The 13,784-nt window shown below is 47.9% G+C and overlaps 1 protein-coding gene across 1 annotated transcript; it reads left to right on the forward strand.

The window, feature by feature from the left end:
* Positions 1-818: 818 nt before the first annotated feature.
* ECSIT (ECSIT signaling integrator) lies at positions 819-9,735 on the forward strand. The gene is made up of 8 exons (XM_073654264.1): positions 819-942; positions 1,757-1,853; positions 2,120-2,492; positions 2,974-3,197; positions 4,070-4,127; positions 5,770-5,915; positions 5,995-6,094; positions 9,336-9,735. Exons 2-8 carry the CDS (start codon positions 1,767-1,769, stop codon positions 9,590-9,592), a joined length of 1,245 nt encoding a protein of 414 aa, XP_073510365.1. The 5' UTR covers positions 819-942; positions 1,757-1,766; the 3' UTR covers positions 9,593-9,735.
* The last annotated feature ends 4,049 nt before the right edge of the window (positions 9,736-13,784 follow it).

Genomic DNA, 13,784 nt, shown 5'->3' on the forward strand with positions numbered 1-13,784 from the left:
GAAGAGTTTGGCGTAAAGAAAATACAACAAACACAAGACAAAAAAAGGAAAAGTGACAAAACGAAAAACACGTAAATGAATTGGGCACAAAAAAAATCACTCCAGGGGGATTGGAGAACATTTGCGCAAAAAAAAAAAAAAAAATTGCAACTTTTTGTTTAAAAAAAAAAAAAAGTCGGAATTGATGAATCAGCCAAAAACATCTGGAAACTTCAAACCTCATCCTCACAGACGAACATAAAAAAGGCAAAAAAATAGACAAAAAAGACGCAAATGTGATAATGAATTGGGTCCTTTGTGTGGTGCGGGGGGGCTATATTGCCGCCCCCTATAGTTACACAGCAGCACGAGGACAGCGGTTTTCTTACTGCTTACAGATCCAATATTACAATTGAGGAGAGCAGAATAGCTTGGTGACAACTCAACGCCCCTAGCGCTCCCACGCGAGTTGTCAGCCTGCTTTCCCAAACTCCTGCTTGGTGAATGTGAGCAGTTTTGTAGCTATAAAGTAGCCCTGGCTATATCACTGCATACTGAGGCAGAATTACCAATCAGGAAAGTGAAAAAGCTGGGTACAATGACGGCCATATTAGTTATCACCCAGCTTTCCCAGACATAGTTAATCCAAATTAAAACTGTAACAAAATACACAACATTCATTTGTATCATATTCGCAGACGTGAATTATTGGGCAATTTATCGATTTTAAATAAAAATTATTTAAGATGTAACAATAGGGTGATCGGCGGCCATTTTGTTGGAGTCCGAAATACCATACATTACAGCGGAGCCGGCAAAATGGCGCCGGCAATGAGGAAAATAAAAAATAACAGCGGAGAGTTAGGCCTCTAGTGACGAGAGGTAGCTTCAGGCCGGTGACGTCGCTGTTTTCAAAGATGGCGGCGCCCATAGATGCAAATTGACATTACGGTTCGTGCGCAGGTAAACGGCTATGTGTGCATCGGGGGTGATAGCGCTGGTCTCTGTGTATGTGGCGGTGACACGTGGCGGTGACACATGGCTGGAGATAGGATGGAGATGATGATTATATGTCACATTCAGACCTCTGGTACCAGATGACCAGTGACAACCACACTGCCCCATATAATATCCCCGACAACCTTTTCTGTGTCTGCATGTTGTCAATAGCAAACCTTCTTTATTGCTTCCAGAGTCTCCACTTAGTGCATCTCACAGCTGAGGGTTTGTTACTGTTGTATGAGAAGTGTCTTCCATTCCCTGACAGCAATCACAGATTTTAAAGGGTTTTTCCCCCTGTTCATAGATGGATGTGGCCGGATAGCACTGGGAATTACAAGCTCTTTTGAAGTTTGCAGCTTTTTAAAATTTGCCGCCGTTCTTGAGATATTAACACTTTTATTTTGTTTACAGCTTGTTGCCGTGGAGACCGACCACCGCTTCTTTCCAGATTCTAAGCGCTGTGTTGAAGCTGGTCAGGATTAGGAGGTAACTGCGCACTCCGGCGATCCTGGCAGCATCACAGCAGCACTTGCAACTTCGATAGGAAAGAGCACTGCGTGTATTCTTGCAGCGGTGGTCGGTCTCCAAGGCAATGAGCTGTAAAGAAAAGTGTTAATATCTCATGAACGGCTGCAGATTTTAATACGCAGTAAATTGCAAAACGGCCTGTAATTACCAGCACTGTCCGACAATATCCATCTATGAAGACGGGGAATAACCCCTTTAAGAAATGAAAGTGACCTCTGAACCCACTAACGTGATCTTATTCTTGTAGATAATCGAGGATGAGGAGCCTGCGCTTGTTGTTTGCTGCCCACAAGCTATGTGCCGGGGTCAGACAGACGCCAGCGGTGGTGCCCCAGGGAGCAAAGGTGAGTGTGAGACTGCGCTCTGCCACCATTCGGATACATAAAGCCAAAATTACTATAACCTGGAAGCAATGAAATCGCAGCCAGATGATCAAATGTGTGACTGGCTAGCTGCTGCCTCACTTCGCCTTGATTTACACTTCAGCAGCTCTTCCTGCTCGCATTGGCTGCTGTGTTTAAGCTCGGCATTGAATTGCACATATGATGATGATGATGATAGATTGTGACTCCATTCTGGGTGACCCCCCCTGTCTCTATTTACTTTGCAGTCCCAGTTGCTTCGGGTTGCCCACACCTCGTCCTCACCCGGCCCTCCGGTGACTTCCCCGCCGTCAAAAACGGTAGCTCTGTTTGAAGACGTGTTTGCAAAGGAACAGAGGGACAAGGCCTCATTTGTGGAAGTGCTCGACTTGTTCTGTGGCCGAGACGTGAGGAGGAGAGGACACATCGAGATGATCGAGGCAGCGCTCAGGTGGATGCCGCAGTTCGGGGTGGAGAAAGACCTTGAGGTTTATAACAAACTGCTGGATGTATTCCCCAAGGAGGTGTTCGTCCCTCAGAACTTTGTCCAGACCATGTTCCTCCATTACCCCCGACAGCAGGAGTGTGCCGTCAGGGTCCTGGATCAAATGGAGTACTATGGTAAATATGGAGTACAGTATAGCTCCTCCCAAAATGGGGTGATGGACAGGAGGCAGGACCATGTGACAGGGATTCTGCTCCTCCCACCACAGTGTAACAGACAGAAAGGAGGAGCTATGTGACGGATTCTGCTCCTCCCACCACAGGGTGACACAGGAGGGAGGAGCTATGTGACAGGGATTCTGCTCCACCCACCACAGGGTGACACAGGAGGGAGGAGCTATGTGACAGGGATTCTGCTCCACCCACCACAGGGTGACACAGGAGGGAGGAGCTATGTGACAGGGATTCTGCTGCTCCAAACCACAGGGTGACACAGGAGAGAGGAGCTATGTGACATGGAGTCTGCTGCGCCCACCACAGGGTGACAGGAGGGAGGAGCTATGTGACATGGAGTCTGGTCCTCCACCACAGGGTGACACAGACAGGTGGGTTTACCCCTACGGTTTCGACTGGCAGTAACTGTTTCTCTTTCTTACAGGTGTCACCCCTAACAAGCACACCTTCTTCCTCCTCGCACAAACATTTGGGAAATTCAGTCACCCTGTGAAGAAGTACCAGCGGATGCTCTATTGGTTTCCCCGTTTTAAGCATGCCAACCCGTACCCTGTGCCTGTTCACCTAGAATCCGATCCCGTTGCCCTTTCAAAAGTTTGCCTGAAGCGAATAGCCGCAGACAGAGACGCCCAAGTGACAGTTTACCAGGTGACTATCAGGAAATTCGTCATTTCATTGATAATGGAGACCTAGGAGAAGGCCCTTTTATTGTACCTTAAAAATGTGAAAACCGCTTGTTAATATCTTACTTTTACTCTGAGATATGAGCTCATGAAGTTACAGGCCCGAAGTCTGAGGCTGCACTACTGAGAGATTCAGATTTTTGAGCAACGTCCACACAGAACTGACAGCATTCCAGCCAGTTAGGATGTAAATATTGATATAGTTCATGATCCGGATTCAAACAAGATCTCCATGACAACAGTGCAACTAACAGAAATCTGAATGTTACATGGTCCTCACAATCTCAGTAGTGCAGCCTCAGGCTTAGAACCTGTTACTTCAAATGATCATATCTCAGCCTAGAAGAAAGATATTTAAGATACGTTTTCACATTTTTAATGTTCATTTAAGAATCTTTATCTATTTCTGGTGGCTTTTCTTCTATTCTAAAATAATCGATTTCTCTCCTTTAAAAAAATATTTCCTCCATTTTTGGTGTAGGGCCACATCTGCATGAAACCTTATAAATGTATACCCCACATGCCGAGACTTATAATGGTGGCCACTAGTGATCGTCACACAGAATCTGATAGCCTGGGCGGTTCTGATGTTACTTTTCTGGCATATCCTCTGTAACAGTCTTACTGGTGGTGGAGGGACCACTGGGAGGACTGCGGTCTTCATCCCTAGTATGCTGTCATCTATAGACCACCATGGGCGGCCACTTATCCGTTGTAAATGGCAATGTGGGCCTCCTGTTCTCAGAAGCCGTGTGATACCTTGCAATTAGACTACTTCGGATCTGACATAAACCGTAGCCACGTATGTAAATGATGACTTGTACGGTTTCTATACAGCTGCCGTCATCAGAGGTGTGTGAGGATGGCATGGTCCAGGAGCATACACATCTTGTGGGTATGTACATGACACAGCGATATTACAAAAGGGGGACTCCGACTATTTGACGAGAGGAAGCGTGGTAGATGGAGGTGAAAAGGAGATGTAGGGCTGTGCAGCGCTGTGGAGAGGATGGGTAGGGTCGTAGACAGAGATGAGGAGGAGGAGATGTAGGGTGGTGCAGCACTGTGGAGAAGATGGGTAGGGTGGTAGACAGATGAGGAGGTGTAGGGCGGTGCAGCGCTGTGGAGAGAATGGGTAGGGTGGTAGACAGATGAGGAGGAGGAGATGTAGGGCGGTGCAGCACTGTGGAGAAGATGGGTAGGGTGGTAGACAGATGTAGGGTGGTAGACAGATGAGGAGATGTAGGGCGGTGCAGCACTGTGGAGAGGATGGGTAGGGTGGTAGACAGATGAGGAGATGTAAGGCGGTGCAGCACTGTGGAGAGCATGGGTAGGGTGGTAGACAGATGAGGAGGAGATGTAGGGTGGTGCAGCACTGGAAAGGATGGGTAGGGTGGTAGACAGATGAGGAGGAGATGTAGGGCGGTGCCGCACTGTGGAGAGGATGGGTAGGGTAGTAGACAGAGATGAGGAGGAGATGTAGGGCGGTGCAGCACTGTGGAGAGGATGGGTAAGGTGGTAGACCGATGAGGAGGAGATGTAGGGCAGTGCAGAGAATTGGGAGAGCACAAAAATGGTGTTAGATGAGGATATGTAGGGCAGTGCAGCACTGTGGGGAGGATGAGGAAGCGGAGATGTAGGGCGGTGCAGCACTGTGGAGCAGATGGGTAGGGTGGTAGACAGAGATGAGGAGGAGATGTAGGGCGGTGCAGCACTGTGGAGAGGATGGGTAAGGTGGTAGACCGATGAGGAGGAGATGTAGGGCAGTGCAGCGAATTGGGAGAGCACAAAAATGGTGTTAGATGAGGATATGTAGGGCAGTGCAGCACTGTGGGGAGGATGGGAAAGGTGGTAGACAGGGATTAGGAAGAGGAGATGTAGGGTGGTGCAGCACTGTGGGGAGGATGGGCAGAGTGGTAGACAGAGATGAGATGTAGGGCGGTGTAGCACTGCGGAGAAGATGGGAAAGGTGGTAGATAGATGAGAAGTAGGGCAGTGCAGCACTGTGAAGAAGATGGGAAAGGTAGATAGATGAGATGTAGGGCGGTGCAGCACTGTGGGGAGCACGGGAATGGTGGTAGATAGATGAGATGTAGTAGGATGTTGCAGCGCTGTGGAAAGGACTGGGTAGAATGGTAGACAGAGAAGTGGGAGGAGATGTAGTACGAAGCAGAACTGTGGAGAGCTTTGTGGGTGAGAGAGAAGTGTATATTGAACTCTGTAGCGGATAGGCAACCAGTGCAATGACTGGCACAGGATGGAAGTATTGGTGTAGCGGCTGGACAGAAATATAAATTATATTACTCAATATGGTAAGAAAATGGTGGATTTTGGAGATGTTTCTGAGGTGATTGGATATAGGGAATGAAGGAATGACGAGTAACTGCACAGACATAGCAGGCGGCAGCCTGACAGCTGTGGTATGTCAGGATTAGGGAGGTTAACTGAGGGCGGACTCATGAGAAGATCAGTTTTTGAAATCTAGTGTCAGAGAGAGTGTGATGTCGGCTGCACACCATGTCTGGTTTTCCCCCCAGGTATCCAGTCTCCGGAGCAGAGGTCTCTCCTGGCCGACCATGATCACAGTTTCCCTGTAATAGTTGAAGGTCCGTTCCCACTGTGGCTGAAGAAAACCTGCGTCCAATACTACGTCCTTCGTGCAGAGCCAGGCGCCATAAAGAAGGTGGGTACTCGGTGCCTATGTGGGGTCTACGTCCGGTCATTGATAAGGTGGTGGTGACTGTCATCTGCTCGTTATGCAGGAGGAGGTAGACCCCGAGAGATGTCTCTATTACCCCCTGCAACTGGACCTCGATCTGGAGAGGGATCTCGGGGACGACTTGAGCTTTGATGTGGATGAAGGTGAGAATGATGGAGGTCAGAAAAAGCCTGAGGGGACCGGTGTGTGAGGTCACTGAGGAGGGGCGAGGATATTTCCTGCTTTTTAGTAGATTGCCTTCAACTCCATGGGTTTGGGGGACATTAACCCCCTAGCACAGTGCTGGCGAACCTGTGCCATCGCCGCAGCACTAGCGCTACTGGATCAGGCCCAGCGGGTGCGAACTCTGAGCCCGCCGAGTGCCAATGCCAGCCCCACTATTTCAGCGAGATGTGTGTTCTCGGACGCACATCTAGCTGAAGTGTATTGCAGGGCACGAACTTGCCAGGCCCGTGCGCCGCAATACACACTGCTGGCCAATCAGAGGCCAGCAGCTGACGTCAGCGTACATATATACATGGAGTAGGGGAGAGGGAGCATATAGACATGGAGTGGGGGAGAGGGAGCATATAGACATGGAGTGGGGGAGAGGGAGCATATAGACATGGAGTGGGGGAGAGGGAGCATATAGACATGGAGTGGGGGAGAGGGAGCATATAGACATGGAGTGGGGGAGAGGGAGCATATAGACATGGACTGGGGGAGAGGGAGCATATAGACATGGACTGGGGGAGAGGGAGCATACATACATGGAGCGGGGGAGAGGGAGCATACATACATGGAGCGGGGGAGAGGGAGCATACATACATGGAGCGGAGGAGAGGGAGCATACATACATGGAGCGGGGGAGAGGGAGCATACATACATGGAGCGGGGGAGAGGGAGCATACATACATGGAGCGGGGGAGAGGGAGCATACATACATGGAGCGGGGGAGAGGGAGCATACATACATGGAGCGGGGGAGAGGGAGCATACATACATGGAGCGGGGGAGAGGGAGCATACATACATGGAGCGGGGGAGAGGGAGCATACATACATGGAGCGGGGGAGAGGGAGCATACATACATGGAGCGGGGGAGAGGGAGCATACATACATGGAGCGGGGGAGAGGGAGCATACATACATGGAGTGGGGGAGGGAGAATATATACATGGACGGGGGAGGGAGCATATATACATGGAGTGGGGGAGAGGGACCATATATACATGGACGGGGGAGGGAGCATATATACATGGAGTGGGGGAGAGGGACCATATATACATGGACGGGGGAGGGAGCATATATACATGGAGTGGGGGAGAGGGAGCATATATACATGGAGTGTGGAAGAGGAAGCATATATACATGGACATGGGGGAAGGGAGAATATTGACGAGGATGGGGGGAGGGCGGCATATACAGTGGTGGCCAAAAGTATTGGCACCCCTGCAATTCTGTCAGATAATACTCAGTTTCTTCCTGAAAATGATTGCAATCACAAATTCTTTGGTCTTATTCTCTTCATTTAATTTGCTTGCAAGGAAAAAAACACAAAAGAGAATGAAGCAAAAATCAAATCATTGATCGTTTCACACAAAACTCCAAAAATGGGCCAGACAAAAGTATTGGCACCCTCAGCCTAATACTTGGTTGCACAACCTTTAGCCAAAATAACTGCGAACAACCGCTTCCGGTAACCATCAATGAGTTTCTTACAATGCTCTGCTGGAATTGTAGACCATTCTTCTTGGGCAAACTGCTCCAGGTCCCTGATATTTGAAGGGTGCCTTCTCCAAACTGCCATTTTGAGATCTCTCCACAGGTGTTCTATGGGATTCAGGTCTGGACTCATTGCTGGCCACCTTAGAAGTCTCCAGTGCTTTCTCTCAAACCATTTTATAGTGCTTTTGGAAGTGTGTTTTGGGTCATTGTCCTGCTGGAAGACCCATGACCTCTGAGGGAGACCCAGCTTTCTCACACTGGGCCCTACATTATGCTGCAAAATTTGTTGGTAGTCTTCAGACTTCATAATGCCATGCACACGGTCAAGCAGTCCAGTGCCAGAGGCAGCAAAGCAACCCCAAAACATCAGGGAACCTCCGCCATGTTTGACTGTAGGGACCGTGTTCTTTTCTTTGAATGCCTCATTTTTTTTCCTGTACACTCTATGTTGATGCTTTTTCCCAAAAACCTCTACTTTTGTCTCATCTGACCAGAGAACATTCTTCCAAAACGTTTTAGGCTTTCTCAGGTAAGTTTTGGCAAACTCCAGCCTGGCTTTTTTATGTCTCGGGGTAAGAAGTGGGGTCTTCCTGGGTATCCTACCATACAGTCCCTTTTCATTCAGACGCCGACGGATAGTACGGGTTGACACTGTTGTACCCTCGGACTGCAGGGCAGCTTGAACTTGTTTGGATGTTAGTCGAGGTTCTTTATCCACCATCTGCACAATCTTGCGTTGAAATCTCTCGTCAATTTTTCTTTTCCGTCCACATCTAGGGAGGTTAGCCACAGTGCCATGGGCTTGAAACTTCTTGATGACACTGCGCACGGAAGACACAGGAACATTCAGGTCTTTGGAGATGGACTTGTAGCCTTGAGATTGCTCATGCTTCCTCACAATTTGGTTTCTCAAGTCCTCAGACAGTTCTTTGGTCTTCTTTCTTTTCTCCATGCTCAATGTGGTACACACAAGGACACAGGACAGAGGTTGAGTCAACTTTAATCCATGTTAACTGGCTGCAAGTGTGATTTAGTTATTGCCAACACCTGTTAGGTGCCACAGGTAAGTTACAGGTGCTGTTAATTACACGAATTAGAGAAGCATCACATGATTTTTCAAACAGTGCCAATACTTTTGTCCACCCCCTTTTTTAGGTTTGGTGTGGAATTATATCCAATTTGGCTTTAGGACAATTCTTTTTGTGTTTTTTCATTGAAGACAAATTAAATGAAGATAATAATACCAAAGAATTTGTGATTGCAATCATTTTCAGGAAGAAACTGAGTATTATCTGACAGATTTGCAGGGGTGCCATTACTTTTGGCCAGCAATGTATACATGGATAGGGGCATATACCAAGATGGGGGTGAGCACATTCTTTATTTCTGCGGTCTCATACCCCTGCTCCTTTCTGTGGCTGCTCTATGCTACCCTTCTCTGCTCTTTGTATCAGTTGTTTTTCTAAACTAAAACCTCAATATTCAGGTTAATTTGCCGTATTGGCACTTGATGATAAATAAGTGGGTTTTGGATTGCAGTTTGGGCACTCGGTCTCTAAAAGGTTCGTCATCACTGACCTAGCATCACGAAAGGAAAGAATATTCAAATATATATTAGTTATGTTTGACAGAAAGTCATGGGGTTAAACATCCAGGTGACATCTTGGCTTTTGTTCGCAGTGGAGGAGGGTCCGGTCTACGCCATGTGCATGGCAGGATCTGGAGACGAGAGAGCGCTGGGGAAATGGATCCAGTACCTTCAAGAAACCAACCCCGTCCTCACCCAGCTGCCGGTTCTCTTCAGACTGACCGCCGGTCCACAGGAAGAGATTCTTCCCTCGAAGGTAGAGGCGGCGTCACCCAAGGAAGAGGAAAGAAGAACATCCGCGGGGGAGGAGGAAGAGGAGGCGAGACAACACCGCAAGATGGAGCAGTAATGATCCCGCACTGGCCATATAGTAACTGGAACTGGTCGTGATACAGACATTTAAAGGGGAAGTGTTCCCACATCCGGCTCTTTCATATTAAGGCATTTTATAGACTCCTTAATACCGATGAGCAATAAAATCCACTGAACGGCCCACAGAGTGCTAAGAAATGTCTCATAGCCCCTCCGCTCCGAGAGCATCCAGCCATTGTGATGAGGCCAGAGAGGTCACATTGTGCAGTCGTTCTGATATATACGGTCACTTCTTTTGTCCTCCTCCATGCAGTTAAAACCTCTGCACCCCCTGAACGAAAAAAAAAAACACATCTAGGTCTGAGAAAGCCGGGTGGGGTGACAGCCCGAGTCTGATGTCACACTGCTGTCCCTGGTGACGGTCACTGATATAATGTAATACTACTGGGTCTTGTTACGTCTGCGCCATTCAGGGATGTAGGAAAAGCTGGGTTACATGGCCTGGTTATCAATTTGTCAATCGGGTCCAGACCAGCTGGGTAATGACCTTGTGGAAGATGCAATGGCCACCATGTAGGTTTTCATCCAGCTTTGCCAGGAGCAGAGACATGCTGTAAAGAACAGGATTATCAATAAATATCGGTGGAAACAATGTGCAGCGTCGTGTGGGGCTGTTTGTGGCAGCCTGCGTCCTGTCATGTGGGCTGCAGAGCACAGACCGTCCGAAAATGTCCTACAGCGCGCAGGCGAGTCCAGCTGTCACATAAGGGGAGGTGGTCACATTCATGCGGTCAAATGCCATGAACCCCTTCTAGACGGGGCCATTTTCCCGCTTTTGTTTTTTTCCTCAGCTTCTTCCAAGAGCCATAAAGGGAACACTCAAATAACACATCCTAGATCTGAATGAATGAAATATTCTCATTGAATACTTTGTTCTGTACACAGTTGAATGTGCTGACAACAAAATCACACAAAAATCATCAATGGAAATCACATTTATTAACCAATGGAGGCCTGGATTTGGAGCCACCCCCAAAATTAAAGTGGAAAAACACACTACAGGCTGATCCAACTTTGATGTAATGTCCTTAAAACAAGTCAAAATGAGTCTCAGTATTGTGTGTGGCCTCCACGTGCCTGTATGACCTCCCTACAACGCCTGGGCATGCTCCTGATGAGGCTGAGTATTGTGTGTGGCCTCCACGTGCCTGTATGACCTCCCTACAACGCCTGGGCATGCTCCTGATGAGGCTGAGTATTGTGTGTGGCCTCCACGTGCCTGTATGACCTCCCTACAACGCCTGGACATGCTCCTGATGAGGCTGAGTATTGTGTGTGGCCTCCACGTGCCTGTATGACCTCCCTACAACGCCTGGACATGCTCCTGATGAGGCTCAGTATTGTGTGTGGCCTCCACGTGCCTGTATGACCTCCCTATAACGCCTGGGCATGCTCCTGATGAGGTTGCGGATGGTCTCCTGTGGGATCTTCTCCCAGACCTGGACTAAAGCATCCGCCAACTCCTGGACAGTCTGTGGTGCAACGTGACGGTGGATGGAGCGAGACATGATGTCCCAGATGTGCTCAATCGGATTCAGGTCTGGGGAACGGGCGGGCCAGTCCATAGCTTCAATGCCTTCATCTTGCAGGAACTGCTGACACACTCCAGCCACATGAGGTCTGGCATTGTCCTGCATTAGGAGGAACCCAGGGCCAACTGCACCAGCATATGGGCTCACAAGGGGTCTGAGGATCTCATCTCGGTACCTAATGGCAGTCAGGCTACCTCTGGCCAGCACATGGAGGGCTGTGCGGCCCTCCAAAGAAATGCCACCCCACACCATTACTGACCCACTGCCAAACCGGTCATGCTGAAGGATGTTGCAGGCAGCAGATCGCTCTCCACGGCGTCTCCAGACTCTGTCACGTCTGTCACATGTGCTCAGTGTGAACCTGCTTTCATCTGTGAAGAGCACAGGGCGCCAGTGGTGACTTTGCCAATCCTGGTGTTCTGTGGCAAATGCTAAGCGTCCTGCATGGTGTTGGGTTGAGAGCACAACCCCCATCTGTGGACTTCGGGCCCTCATACCACCCTCATGGAGTCGGTTTCTAACCGTTTGTGCAGACACATGCACATCTGTGGCCTGCTGGAGGTCATTTTGCAGGGCTCTGGCAGTGTTTCTCCTTGCACAAAGGCGGATGTAGCGGTCCTGCTGCTGGGTTGTTGCCTTCCTACGGCCCCCTCCATGTCTCCTGGTGTACTGGCCTGTCTCCTGGTAACGCCTCCAGCCTTCCCGCCTCTGGCCACTACGCTGACAGACACAGCAAACCTTCTTGCCACAGCTCGCATTGATGTGCCATCCTGGATGAGCTGCACTACCTGAGCAACTTCTGTGGGTTGTAGAGTCCGTCTCATGCTACCACGAGTGTGAAAGCGTAACCAACATTCAAAAGTGACCAAAACATCAGCCAGAAAGCATTGATACTGAGATGTGGTCTGTGATCCCCACCTGCAGAACCACTCCTTTATTGAGGGGGTCTTGATAATTGCCAATAATTTCCATCTATTGTCTATTCCATTTGCACAACAGCATGTGACATTGATTGTCAATCAGTGTAGCTTCCTAAGTGGACAGTTTGATTTCACAGAAGTTTGATTTACTTGGAGTTATATTCTGTTGTTTAAGTGTTCCCTTTATTTTTTTGGGCAGTGTATATATATATTACATTCAGTCATTGCCGAAAGTGTTGGAACCCTTGAAATTGTTCCGGAAAATGAAGTATTTCTCTCAGAAAATTATTGTAATTTCACACGTTTTGTTATAAACATGTTTATTTCCTTTGTGTGTATTGGATCAACACAAAAAAAAATAGAGAATAAAGACAAATTGGACATAATTTCACACAAAACCCCCAAAATAGACCAGACAAAGTTGTTGGCATCCTCAACTTAATATTTGGTTTCACCCTTTGGAATAAATGACTGCAATCAATCACTTCCTATAACCATCAGCTTCTTACACCTCAGCTGGAATCTTGGACTTTTCTTTTGCAAACTGCTCCAGGTCTCTCATATGTGAAGGCGTCTTCTCCCAACAGCAATTGTAAGATCTCTCCACAGGAGGTCAATGGGATTTAGATCTGGACTCATTGCTGCCACTTCAGAATTCTCCAGCGCTTTGTTTCAATCCATTTCTGGGTGCTTCTTGAAGTATTTTTGGGGTCATTGTCCTGCTGGCAGACCCATGACCTAGGATGCATACCCAGCGTTCTGACACTGGACACTACACTGTGACCCAAGATTTCATAATGCCTTGCACACAGTCAAGGCACCCAGTGCCAGAGGCAGCAAAACAACCCCAAAATATCTTTGAACCGCCACCATATTTGACTGTAGGTACTGTGTTCTTTTCTTTGTAGGCCTCATTCCGTTTTTGGTAACAAGTAGAATGATGTGCATTACCAAAAAGCTCTATCTTGGTCTCATCTGTCCACTAGACGCTTTTCCAGAAAGATTTTGGCTTATTCATGTACATTTGGCAAACTGCAGTCTAGCTTTTCTTTCAAATGTTGATGGATAGTTTGTGCTGACACTGATGCACCCTGAGCCTGCAGGACAGCTTGAATGTCTTTGGACCTTGATTGGGCTGCTTATCCTCCATCTGGACTATCCTGTTTTGCAACCTTTCATCAATTTTTCGCTGCTGTGCACGTCCAGGGAGATTAGCTACAGTGCCCTGGGTTGTAAACTTCTTGATTTATGTTGCACACAGTGGACAAAGGAACATCAAGATCTCTGGAGATGGACTTGTAACCTTGAGATTGTTGGTATTATTCAACAATTTTGGTTCTCAAGTCCTCGGACAGTTCTCTTCTCCTCTTTCTGTTCTCCATGCTTAGTGTAGCACACACAGTCAAACAATGCAAAGATTGAATCAACTTCTCCCCTTTTTATCTGGTTTCAGGTGTGATTTTCATATTGCCCACACCTGTTACTTGCCACAGGTGAGTTTGATTGAGCATCACTTGCTTGAAACAAAAAACCAGGCAATGTGAACTGAGGTCTAAGATGGTAGACATGCAAGAAATAGGAGCATGTTCACACTAGCAAAAAAGAAACAAAACCTACAAAAGACAAAAATATATCTCATACCCTACCATCATTATATATAAATGTAAAGCAAAGTTGCATAATAAATATAGGGTACTTAGTGAACTATTTTTGATCA

The sequence above is a fragment of the Phyllobates terribilis genome, unplaced genomic scaffold (assembly GCF_046119375.1).
Source record: "Phyllobates terribilis strain yellow unplaced genomic scaffold, ASM4611937v1 Scaffold_11__3_contigs__length_659146591, whole genome shotgun sequence".
Taxonomy (NCBI): Eukaryota; Metazoa; Chordata; class Amphibia; order Anura; family Dendrobatidae; genus Phyllobates; species Phyllobates terribilis.

Coding starts and splice junctions, on each gene's coding strand:
- ECSIT (XM_073654264.1), top strand. CDS start 1,767: ATGAGGAGCCTGCGCTTGTTGTTTGCTGCCCACAAGCTATGTGCCGGG. Junction 2,493..2,973: donor GGATCAAATGGAGTACTATG/GTAAATATGGAG, acceptor TCTTTCTTACAG/GTGTCACCCCTAACAAGCAC. Junction 4,128..5,769: donor GGAGCATACACATCTTGTGG/GTATGTACATGA, acceptor TTTTCCCCCCAG/GTATCCAGTCTCCGGAGCAG.